Source organism: Octodon degus, unplaced genomic scaffold, assembly GCF_000260255.1.
Source record: "Octodon degus isolate 3935 unplaced genomic scaffold, OctDeg1.0 scaffold00001, whole genome shotgun sequence".
NCBI classification, from domain to species: Eukaryota; Metazoa; Chordata; class Mammalia; order Rodentia; family Octodontidae; genus Octodon; species Octodon degus.
Window position 1 is genome coordinate 38,349,967 of NW_004524577.1, and position 12,518 is coordinate 38,362,484.

The following is a 12,518-nucleotide window of genomic DNA, read 5'->3' on the forward strand; positions in this document are numbered from 1 at the left end:
ATGTATTTAGGACAAGGTCTGCAGGGTCTCACTACATAGGTCTGACTCATAGTGATCCTCCTGTTTTCAGCCTTCCAAGTGCTGAGATTACAGGCGCATGCCACCATGCCAAGTCTCAATTGCCATCTCAGCGGGTCCCCAGGTCAGGGCCAGCATGGCAGGCCAGGGATTGAACCCCGGCTTCTGCACTCTGAGTAAACAGGCGCTTTAGTCTACTGAGCTATCTGGCCAGCCCTTATCTTTATAATTTCCTCCCTTGTACAAGCTTGGGTTTCATTTCTTTCTTTTTTTTTTTTTTCTAGGTTGCTGAAGTTCAGCATTAGCTTAAGTTCATTCTGTTTTCCTAATATGAGAATTCATTGCTATGAATTTCCCTCTTAGGGGACGGGGATTTAGCTCAGTGGTAGAACACTTGCCTAGCAAACTGGAAGCCCTGGGTTTGGTACTCAACACCAAAAATGAAAAATAAACCTCAACTAAATTCCTCTATTAGGACTGCTTTCATTGCATCTCATAAGTTCTGGTATGTTGTATTGGCATTATCATTTAATTGTAGATACTGTTAAATTTCTTATTTACTTTTATCTGGGAACCTTTGGTTGTTCAGGAGGATGTTACTTAATTTCCACGTGTTTATATTGTTTTGTGGTTTATTTTGCTTTGCTTGCCCATTTTATTGTACTAGATCTGGTCCCTTGTCATTGTTGTTCTTGCCAGCATCTGTGCTGGCAGAGGTCAGCCTTCACTCTGTAGCAGAGCTATTTAGGGATAGAGTTTTTCCTAGGTAGTTAGTCTCAGTTACTTGCTCTTAGAAATATTAGAAAACATACACTATCCCACATTTTAGCCAGCAGTACTAGATCCCATTACATCTGTGATACTTCATTTGTATTTTATGCATGTATCCAAACTGATGGAAATAGTAGGTTAAGATTACTTCATCATTTAATTAACCAGATAAACCAAGATATCAAGAACTGAAATCCTACAAACCAAAGAAAAAAGTGTGTTGGAGTGTGTGCACATTCAAAAGAGATCATTGGAACTGGGTAGCCAGCGTATCCTAGAAGGGAATGGGGCAAGTGTACACGGCCTTCCTTATGTGATGACCTGTCTTGCCCTGGCTGATTTGCTTCCCTTTCCTTTCTGTTTCTTTTTAATGTGTTTAGTACAGGGTCTCACTATGCAGATCAGACTCATAGTGATCCTCCTGTTTTCAGCCTCCCAAGTACTGGAATTACAAGTGCATGCCACCGTGCCCAGTCTCAGCACACCCCAGGGGCGGGGCCGGCACTGCACGCCTGGGATTGAATCCCCAGTCCCTGCCTGTGCCTAAGCAGGTGCCTTAATCTGCTGAGCTATCGGCCGGCTCTTCTGGCTGCTTTTTAGTTGCCAAAGAGTAACACACACAAGATTACCATGTTTTTCTGCAGTTTTCTTTTAATGTTAAGAGCTAGATAAAATTACAGAATTCTTTAAATTTTTGGTACTTTTTCTACTTTCAAAATTGTTCTCTTGCATATTTTAATGAAATAACAGTAACTGAAAAAAATCCGAATCCTTGCAGATACTTCCTTTTTTTTCTTTTTCCTAAAAACTCTTAATGCGCTCTGCTTTTGTTCAGCTTTCTCTGGTTTGGTTTCTCTTAGGAATGCGTGCCAGTTCAGACTGGAGGAGGTGCTAACTTAAATCCATTTTACCAGAAGTACAGCAGCCGCACTCAGCATGCTATTCTCTGCATGAACCCTCATAAAATCAACCTGGACCTCATTTTGGAACTTCTTGTATATTTAGGTAATGTCTACTTCCACTATGCGTGTAATTGATAAGGCATTCCTAGTAACAGGGGAGTTCATTAATATTTCACATGCTGTTCCTTATGTTGAGTACTGTATCTTTTTTTCAATTTTAGACAAAAGCCCTCAGTTCAGAAATATTGAAGGAGCAGTGTTGATCTTTTTACCAGGCCTTGCTCATATTCAACAGTTATATGATCTCCTATCAAATGATAGAAGATTCTATTCTGAACGGTAACTACAAGTCTTCAGTATATTCCTGATAATTTTAAAATAGAAAACATTTAACATACTAAAACTCTTGTTCTCCATTTTCAAAGTCTTTTCACTTTTAGTTAAAATTTTCTATGGAGTAGAAAGGATTTGTGTTTTTTGTTTTGGTTTTTTTTTTTTTGGTGGAACCAGGGATTGAACTCAGGCCCTTGCACTTGCCAGGCAAGTGCTTATTCTACTGAGCCATCTCCCCGGCCGCAGATTTATGTTTTTGAAACATTTTTGAAAATGTTGTCGGTACTGTACCTTTACATTCTGTTTCTCTAATACAATGAAGCAGGGCTTGGTGTGGGCTGACACCTGTTAAATCCAGCATTTAGGAATGGGGAGGATTGCAGGTTCACGTTCTGCCTGGGCCACCTAGTGAGACTGTGTCTCAACACAGAAATTAAATGGAAAGGGGTGTGGACGCAGCCGGGTGGGAGACCAGCGAGAGACTTGTGGCTGAACATTAAGAGGTGGCTTCCTCCCCCACTGGGAGCCACACAAAACTCCAGCAAGACTGCAGGGTATCATCCGAACACATTAAACCAGCACTTTACTCTGATGTAGTTTATGCATGCTGTAATGGTCGTCCCATTAATATCTGGACATTTTAAAAAATGTCTGTAAGTTTTATACGCAGGTTTCCATTCCTAATGAAAGTAAAATTTGGTGTGCTCCAAAATAAAAAACACTTCTGCTGGCTTTTCAGAAAGGAGGTATCGATTTGTAGTGATTCATATGAATTTTTTCTCTGTATTGGGTGTATATGGGTTTTTTTTACTAGACTCTTCTGTGAATTTCTGTTTTTAAATATTTCATAATAAAAACTTTAAAGTTGCTTCCTATGTGCAAATTAATTTTGTTATTCTTTACAGTGTCTTCTAAAGAGAAACTTGCTAAGAACTATGATTTTAACTTTCAGATATAAAGTGATAGCTCTGCATTCTATTCTTTCAACTCAAGACCAAGCTGCAGCATTCGTGCCTCCCCCTGCAGGAGTCAGGAAGGTAAAGCTCAGCCCAGAACTTTCAGGACAGAAGTGCTTCAGGCTGCAGGCGCCGCGCAGCTTCACTTAGTCAGAAGTGAACCCAGTATTAAAATTTAAGCATTTCTGTATTTATATTATGTGCTGTACGAAGGATTAGGCTTTTTCAGGGAGTATTTGGTGAAAAAATAAGGCCTGACCATTGCTTATAAAAACAAACAAGGGGCGGGGAGATAGCTCAGTGGTTTAAGTGCCTGCTGGGCAAGCACAAGGACCTGGATTCGGTCCCTGGTACTGCACGCCATACTGGCTCCAGCCCCAGAGCTGACCACCGAAACTGGGCGTGTTGACACACAGCTGTAATCCCAGCTCTGAGGTGGCTGAGACAGAAGGATCACTGTGAGTCTGAGCTGTATAGCAAGACCCTGTACCAAATAAATACATACATACACACAAAGATTTAATAATAACAATGATAAAACAAAAAAATCACTTTTTCCCAAAAAGTGTTATGAAGAAAACTGAGTATCTGGAGGTATTTAAGTCCTGGGAGGACTTTTGTTCTCTAGGCCACTCATTCCTGAGTATCTTCACAGAACAAGGACCACTGGCTTATGGAACCACTCTAAATATTTTCATGGTTCTCTGTTCAGAGTTCTGAATGAGGAGATGCCTTGCCACAAGTTTCTGAGCTACTGAACCCTCTCTCAGAAAAAGGGAAAAGCACAGTGTGGGGACCGTGGGACGCAGCCATCAGAAGAGCCCCGACCGTAGTGCAGGAAGCCTGGCTCGTCCTCCGCCTTAAGCTGCCACCATCTGGACAGCCTTTGCCAGCTGGTCAGCTCACTTTTCCCCTCTGAGTTGGGGCTGAATTAAACGGATGCTTTCTAACTGGTCTGTGGGTCCTCCAGGGTCCTGACACTGTGCTTTGGTAACGTCTGTGCTTCCCGTTGTGTTTTAGGGTTTCTGTTTTTTAGGAAAGGAGTTCTCTTTTAACCAAAAAGAAAGAAAGAAATACGAACACTACTGAAGTGGACTTATCAGATAGGCCTCATCCAGCTTTTTAAAAATCTGTGTTCAATTTCCTAGAATAAAGGAATACTAAGGAAAGGTATTGTTCAGTACTAAAATATAGCAGTGTTTACTGCAGTTGACCTAGAATTTCTTAAATGCTTATCTCCAGGGATTCAGCAACCATATAAAAAGTGCAGTAGGTTGCAGTATTAATCATCACTGTTAAGAATTGAGAGAAATCCTGTATGTCTACCTCCTGCTTTGCACCTGAGGTAATTGAGTCCCGGGGTGAAATGACCTGTGCGGCAGAACTAGCAGGGCCGAGACAGCAGCCTGGTCCCCAGTAATGTGCTTGCTGGTGCTTTTTTATTTATTTAATTATGAAACATTCTATAATGATCCCTGGAAGTACAGCATTTTTTTTTTTTTTTTAAGTTATGAACAGTCTTGCTGAGGCTGTCTTCTATTCTCAGACACAATGTCCCATTCTACTTCTAAAATTTTAGGATGACTGACTAAAATTAGCAGAAATAGGTTTTGTTGTAATAAAAAATCTGTAACTTCAGTCTATTTAACAGGCTCAAATGAAACGAATTAGAGCAAATTAAAACTACACAGTCATAATTGTGTAAATTTTATGAATAAAATTAAAAATTTTATTAAAAATTAAAAATTCATCAACTAAAACCACCTAAAGAAATTTAAATGGTAGTATATTGCTGAAAGTTGTATAAATGCTTTAGCTATTTGTTTCTTTTCAGATTGTTTTAGCAACAAATATTGCAGAGACGGGTATCACTATTCCAGATGTTGTATTTGTAATTGATACTGGAAGAACAAAAGAAAACAAGTAAGTTTGAGCTTACCAAATCAAAACATTTTCACCTGGAAAGTTTGAGGCTCTTGAAATCTTAGGAGAAATTATAGAATCATACAGAGAAAAATCCCAACTGTCTTAATTATTCCCAAAGCAAAAAGCTTTAGAAAAACAATAGGAAAGCCTATAATGCCCTACAATAAATATCAGAATTGCCTATCAGGAGTTGGGACTGGGGAGATGGCTCAGTAGAATAAGCGCTTGCCTGGCAAGTGCAAGGGCCTGAGTTCAATCCCGTTCTGCCCCTCCCCCAAAAAGGAGTTTTACCACAAGAAATGCCTGTGTACTACAACTTTTAGAAAAGTACATACATTTTTAGGTTTTTTGTGTTTGTAAAAAAAAATTGCTTAATAGAAGCATTATTTATGGGATTATAATGAAAGACCATAAATCTCTGATCAAAAATCAAGAAAAATATAACCTTTCTAGTCATTTGGTTTCTCATATATAAATGAAAAAAATGAAATTTTCCTAGTTGAAAGTACCAGTACAGTAACTAGAACATATCAAGTATTCTTAACTGAACCTCCAACAAAAAACATTATTTTATGTTACATAGAGGCCACATAGCATTTTTTTAAAAAATCTATGTACAAAAAATAAAAATCTATGTATATTATTCTCAATGTAATGAAAAATACACTAATATCTGAGAAAGAATATTACTATCCAAGTGAAGGTAAACTTTCAGATGTACTTTTAGAGGAAACATTTTCAGGATTTGTGTCTTACAAAAGGTATGCTGAATGTTCTTGGTCAGATTTGTTTGAAATAAGTTAAACAAAGTTTATTTCCTTGTACCATGGCATTTATTTCGGTAGTATGAGATTTAGTATGGTATGTTTGCTAATTTATTTATGTAGGAAATATGACATGGGAAATGTTTGTCCTTAACAGTAACAAATTCTTTTTAGCCTGAGTTCAGCTTAATTTTTTTTTTGGGGGGGTGGGCTTTTTTTGAGACAGTCTCACTGTGTAGCATAGGCTGGCCTTCAACTCCCAGCGATTTGCCTGCCTCAGCCTCCCAAGTGCTGGGATTATAGGAGTGTGCCACCACACTCCTCTAGTTCAGTTTAAGAGTGAAATTTTTCCAGCTGTTTTGCAATTTTGGTATATCAATAATTTACATATTCTTTCCTAAAATATTTCTGCAGGTACCATGAAAGCAGTCAGATGAGTTCTTTGGTCGAGACTTTTATCAGTAAAGCTAGTGCCCTGCAGCGCCAGGGGAGAGCTGGGCGGGTCAGAGACGGCTTCTGTTTCCGACTCTACACACGAGAAAGGTACGGCAGAGCACCAGAAAGTTGTGAGGCCCAGAGCCGTGGTGAGTGCATTCTGACGAGGTGGTGTTCTCTTTTGCAGATTTGAAGGTTTCACGGACTATTCTGTTCCTGAGATTTTGCGTGTACCTCTGGAAGAATTGTGTCTTCACATTATGGTAATCCCAAATGAACTAGGACTTTTGTTTCTATTTCTTTTTTAGAAAGGAAAAAAAAATCAGAAGACATAAACTTAATCTGTATTTAATGTCAATGAAAGTTTTTTAATATTTAACTCTTCTTTAAGATGTGCCCTTCCTTGGGGCCGGGGAGATGGCTCAGTGGAATAAGCGCTTCCCTGGCAAGCGCAAGGGCCTGAGTTCAATCCCCAGTTCTGCAAAAAAAAAAAAAGATGTGCCCTTCCTGCATTTTATAAGTACATCCCCTTGCTTTGATTTTGCCATAAACTTTCGTACTTGATAGATTAAAATACAGCCCCATAAGCTCGACCAGTCATGCTCAACTGCACATAGCGCTGCCTGTTGGGAGACGTGGGGCCTGATCAGGAGACTGTGTTCCCTTGTTATGATGCGGCAAGGGCTCAGTGGGGCCGACAGTGTCCAGTGTGTCGCGGTGAGGGAAGCGGCTGTCCATCGGACGGCACCCACCCTTGGCAAAGAATTGTCCCGCCCAGAATCCGGGCAGTGCTGGGACTGGCCAGCCCTGACGCAGACCACAGTTTTCGGCTGAGAGCGCTTATACCATTCTTCTGCTCTCTGCTTTTTGGCTGTATAAAAATCTGTAATGAAGAAACTTAGAAATGTGGCCGCTGTCACGTGCACTCCAGCCCGCTGTGATAGAAAGCCTGACGCCTTTGCTCTCGCTGGGGATCCTACTGAGCTCACGCATGGCTCTGACACTGTCTTACGCATCGTTCCTTCTTTCGGGTCACATACCAGTGTTGCCGTTCTCTCATTACGTAGAAATGTAATCTGGGTTCTCCCGAAGAGTTCCTCTCCAAAGCCTTGGATCCGCCTCAGCTCCAAGTCATCAGCAACGCAATGAATTTACTCCGCAAAATTGGAGCTTGTGAACTCAGCGAGCCTAAGCTGACGCCGCTGGGCCAGCACCTGGCAGCTTTACCCGTGAATGTCAAGATTGGCAAGATGCTTATTTTTGGTGCCATATTTGGCTGCCTTGATCCAGTGGTGAGTGAGATGTTGCTGCTGCTGCTTTACTTTAAATGTCATTTGGCTGGAAATTGTTTAAATTGGGAAACAATTTTTATTTGTAATTCAGAATGTTTTAACAAATACATTAACTAAATAGAATGCTTATACTAACGTTAAAGGCCAAGAGACCTGAATACTTGGTGAGAATTTTTTAATATACATTTAACTTTTTATATTTATATACTTGAAAATCTGTTCACCTTTTTACTTAAGAATACTGGGCTTGGGATATAGCTCAGCGGCATAAGCAACTGCCTGGCAAGTGCAAAGTCCTGAGTTTGATCCCTGGTGCCACAAAAAAAAAAAAAAAAAAGGTATGTGAGTTTGGCTTATGTATACTTTTGCTATCAGAATAACCCAATTGAAACACTTTATTTAAGTATGTAGTAGCTGTTTTTTTTGTTTTTTTTTTTTTTTTTTTGTAGTAGCTAATTCTTGTTTATTTATTTTTAGGAAAGGATCTACAGGGTGTTCAAGGTCTCACTACTAGATCAGACTTGTATTGATATGCCTGTTTACAGCCTCCCAAGAGCTAGGATTACAGGCACGCATCCCCATGCCCGGTCTCAATTGCCAGCTCAGCATGGCCCTGTGGCGGGGCTGGCATGGCAGGCCCCGGGATCGAACTCCGGGATCCTGCACCTGCTTACAGGCACTTTAATCTACTGAGCTATTTGGCCGGCCCTGTAGTAGCTAATTCTTAAGGTTTTATCTTTCTGAATTTCTGGACACATATTCCTATAATACCATTCCACCTTTCCAACTTGATCAAGCTATGACCTTGTCGGGGTTCTAATCAAGGCTATTCAAAATCATACTAAAAAGAGGCCAACTTGTTACTCTGATCCCTATTAAAAGTATCTGTGGGGCTGGAGATGCCAAGCATGGAGGAGCCCTGCATTTGGTCCCCAGCAACACAATGAAAGGGCAGAACAGGTACCCACCAAAATTGTGCCAAGTTCGAAAACTAACCTCTGCCATGACAGTTTATCTGAAAAAGTGAAAAGCTGCAGCAAGTAGTGATTGTGTTGTCCGGCTCACTGTCAATAGCAGTGCAGTCCGTGGAAGGTCAGCAGTGAGGAGCCGAGATGACCGAGCTGGGATTGTGATACTGCGTCTGTCTGCAAGACAGACTACGAATTGTGTATTCTCAGGTTTTGGCGTTTTTATGATTCTGGTGCTATCACTTCTTCCAGCCCAGCTTTCGGCGTATATTTCCAATGACAAATTATTTGTTGTTCATGGGCAGGCAACACTGGCAGCGGTTATGACAGAAAAGTCTCCTTTTGTCACACCAATTGGTCGAAAAGAAGAAGCAGATCTTGCAAAATCAGCGTTGGCCATTGCAGATTCAGACCACTTGACGATCTACAATGCATATCTAGGGTAAAATAATCTGGGTGCTATCAATAAGCCATTAGCCTGAAGTTATTTGCCTCAGGTTATTGAAATAAATTACCAATTTAAATTTATTTTTATTTTCATCTCTCAAGGAATTCTTTTATTAAAGATTCATACATAATGTACTGTATAAGAACTTACTTGACATCATATGTATGTATTAGTATTTAAAGTACTTTAATAAATGTTATTGATAAACAAAAAATATTGCAATTAAAATAACATAGCTGCTATAATTATAATTTTAAAATTTCTTTGGTTACCATCCCTGCAAAAGAGAGTGTGGAGAGCAAATGTGGTGAGCTTTATTCATTTATTAACATTTTATCCAGATGGAAGAGAGCACGGCAAGAGGGAGGCTATCGCTCTGAGATCACTTACTGTCGGAGGAACTTCCTTAATAGAACGTCGCTGTTGACCCTAGAGGTAATTCCTGCTACACCTCTAATGCCAGGATGCCTAGGATAGGTAGTGCTAGACACACAGTAAATATTTAATAGACAGTTGTTGAATTAGTAACCTGTAGACATTGCACAGTGATTTAAAACAGAACTTAACAGCCATTATATTGAGTAAATGACAAGAAAAAGGCAGCATGATTTTATAGAAATAACACCAGTCTGAGAATCAAGATAGTTAATCTCTTTTTAGTTTGATATTTAAGGGAAAAAATGAGAAGAGACTAATGTGTCTTCTTCTCAACTCTGAAAATTGTTTTTTCTTTAATTATGGAAAATTTCAAACATACCAAAAAGTAAAGAACTATAATGAAGTCTCATGTCTGTATTTCCACAACTATCAACATACGGTTCTGTTCTCTGGACTCTTTATGCAAACCCAAGGTATCAGGTCACTGTATATCTAAATTACAGAACTTTTTTCTCCTTTAACAGTGTCACAGCTTTAAAGATTCCTTAGTATCATCAAATATATAACGTTTAAATATCCCAGTGAGCTCTTAAATTTTTTATAGGTAGTTCAAATCATGAGCTTAACAATTAAATTTGATTGATATATTCGTAAGGCTCTTCATCTATAGTTACTCTTTTCTTTTTCTTTCTTTTTTTTTTTTCTTTTCCTTCTAGGCATTTATTTTTTAAAGAAATGAGGTATATTGTCCTACAGCACTTTCTTTTTTTTTATAATTTTTTTTAATTTTATTTATTTATTTGTGTGTGTGTGTGTGGCCAGCTCAGCCCACCAGGGGGCGGGCTGGCTGGCATGTGGTGCTGGGGGATTGAACCGCGGTCCCTGGGCTTTGCTAAGTTTGTTTTAAGTAGGTGCTTTAGACCACTGAGCCATCTCACCAGCCCCCCTACAGCACTTTCTACATTCTGGGAATAGCAACTTCTGGGCCAAATAACTGAGAATAAGAATGTGGAAATCCCAATGAGGTGGCCCAAAGGGGACCTATTTCTCCATTAGGCCTTTTTCTTTTGTCTTGGCTGTCCCTTGGCCTCCGGACTGCCTCCACCCGGATCTTGCCTTGAGCTTTTTCTTCTGGTCTTCTGACCTGCCAGGTGTTAAATCACTTTGCCAGCCCCGGGGTGCCATAGCAGCTGTAAGTTAGGGCTTTCCTCCCCTGGAACTGAGCCAAAGCCTAGAGGCTATCCTACAAGTAAACATCTCCTTTTAATGACTTGTGTCCCACGCACTTTGAATAATGCTTGTCCGTCTTACAGTAGCTTTGCTGATTGACAGTATTAAAGGTAGAAAGATTATTTTTGGCCACAAGTTTAGATTAAATGAAGTTTCCATAAATAAACTTTATCAGAGTTACTAATAAAATTAGACTGAGATTCCCAGAGACAAGTGAAGTCCTGGCACGCTAGGATCAAGGGTCCGCTGTAATTCTTTCTCAGTGCTGTTCTCTGTGTGATCATCTTAATTGAGTACAAATGTCCAGGGCTGGGTGTGGGCCACTGCTGAGGTGAGAATGGTGAATAAAAATGTATTCAGATATATTTTTGTTGTTCTCGTAAATATTCTTATGTACTGTGACGTCTGAAGTTAAGGTAGTGAAGAGTAAGAGTCCAGTAATTTTTTCTACTGTAGCTTAATTGGGGGGCTACAGTCAACTAAATAACAGCATTCTATCTTCTAGGAAATAGTAACATAAATTACAAGCTTTTTGGAAAACTGTCTTTTAATCAATTATGATTATGTCTTTTTTATAAACCAATCTAGGATGTAAAGCAGGAATTAATAAAGTTGGTTAAAGCAGCCGGATTTTCATCTTCTACAACCTCTACCAGCTGGGAAGGAAAGAGAGCCTCGCAGACACTCTCTTTCCAAGAAATCGCCCTTCTTAAAGCTGTGTTGGCTGCAGGACTGTATGACAATGTGGGGAAAATAATCTATACAAAGTCAGTGGATGTTACAGAAAAGTTGGCTTGTGTGGTGGAGACGGCCCAAGGCAAAGCGCAAGTACATCCATCCTCGGTCAATCGCGATCTACAGACTTATGGATGGCTTTTATATCAGGAGAAGGTAAAGTTCTTCTTAATTGTAGCACTCATGTCAGTCTAAAAGTGATTCATGACAAGTTGGGGTGTCCAAGTGGGCATTGCATTTAATTCTCAGCTGTTCATTTTGTTTATATATGAAATCCAGAAGCACGTAGATTCTCAAAAAAAAAAAAAATCAGATTTCTATTGTATCACTTTGCTACTTGGAATAAAGACCATCACAGCGAATAAATACTGGTTAATAAGATATCCATTCCCAAGTATTTCACTAAAAGGTGTTGTCTCAAAAGGGCGAAACACTTGCTGGGTGTTCCATTTCCACACAAGGGTGTGTTAGGTGGAGTAGTAGAAATATGGATGACTGGGCCACAGTTGTGAGTATCACATAAGGCGATTTAATAGCAAATACGGATGACAGTCAAAACCACCAACTTTTTGAATTACAGCTGCATTTCTACTCAGTTTTCTTGAGCTTATAGTAGAAGATGGCATACTCTGTGCTTCATATTTTGGATTTTTTGTTACCTGTCATACTGACTTGTTTTTTAGACAGTATGAGAAGAAAAGGGGCTGGTGAGATGGCTCAGTGGTCTAAAGCACCCACTCAGAACAAGCTTAGCAAAGCACAGGGACCGCGGTTCAATCCCCCAGCACCACATGCCAGCCAGCCCCGCCCCCTGGTGGGCTGAGCTGGCCACACACAAATAAATAAATAAATAAAATTAAAAAAATAAATAAATAAATAAAGCTACTGGGTGTTTTACAGTCACTTTAAAAAAAAAAAGAGAGAGAAGAAAAGAGCACATCATTTAAAGTGAAACATATTATCTCCTCCCTTTATTAAAAATGCCTCCATTATAGTCTTAAAGTAAGAAGAATTATATTCTTAGAGTAACAGTTTCAAGTACTGGTTTGAAAACTCGTGACAGTATCAAGCTTAAATGTAAAACATGAAAAATTACCAACTAGCTGACCATGGGTATAGAGACCAGAGACTGGAAATTTAACTTCAGCTTTGCTTTAATGTCAATTATTTAATACCATTGGTGTTACAAAATTGCTTGTACCTAGATTGATTTATGGTCAAGTTATATATATTCTTAGACTTTGAAATTATTTTTTCTTTTTCTTATAGATAAGGTATGGCAGAGTGTATTTAAGAGAAACAACCCTAGTAACTCCTTTTCCAGTTTTACTCTTTGGTGGTGAGATAGAAGTTCAACACCGG

General features: G+C 39.4%; 1 protein-coding gene across 1 annotated transcript in view; it reads left to right on the plus strand.

Annotated features, from left to right (window-relative positions):
- Nucleotides 1-12,518, plus strand: part of Dhx29 (DExH-box helicase 29) — a 57,649-nt gene that overhangs the window by 39,336 nt on the left and 5,795 nt on the right. Inside the window, exons 15-25 of the mRNA XM_004623223.2 lie at nt 1,650-1,794; nt 1,913-2,030; nt 2,977-3,061; nt 4,815-4,903; nt 6,085-6,213; nt 6,293-6,368; nt 7,173-7,397; nt 8,671-8,807; nt 9,155-9,248; nt 11,010-11,312; nt 12,426-12,518. The exon at nt 12,426-12,518 is cut by the window's right edge and continues 4 nt beyond it. Of these exons, the coding sequence (XP_004623280.1) occupies nt 1,650-1,794; nt 1,913-2,030; nt 2,977-3,061; nt 4,815-4,903; nt 6,085-6,213; nt 6,293-6,368; nt 7,173-7,397; nt 8,671-8,807; nt 9,155-9,248; nt 11,010-11,312; nt 12,426-12,518 (1,494 nt within the window). The remainder of the gene's footprint in view (nt 1-1,649; nt 1,795-1,912; nt 2,031-2,976; nt 3,062-4,814; nt 4,904-6,084; nt 6,214-6,292; nt 6,369-7,172; nt 7,398-8,670; nt 8,808-9,154; nt 9,249-11,009; nt 11,313-12,425) is intronic.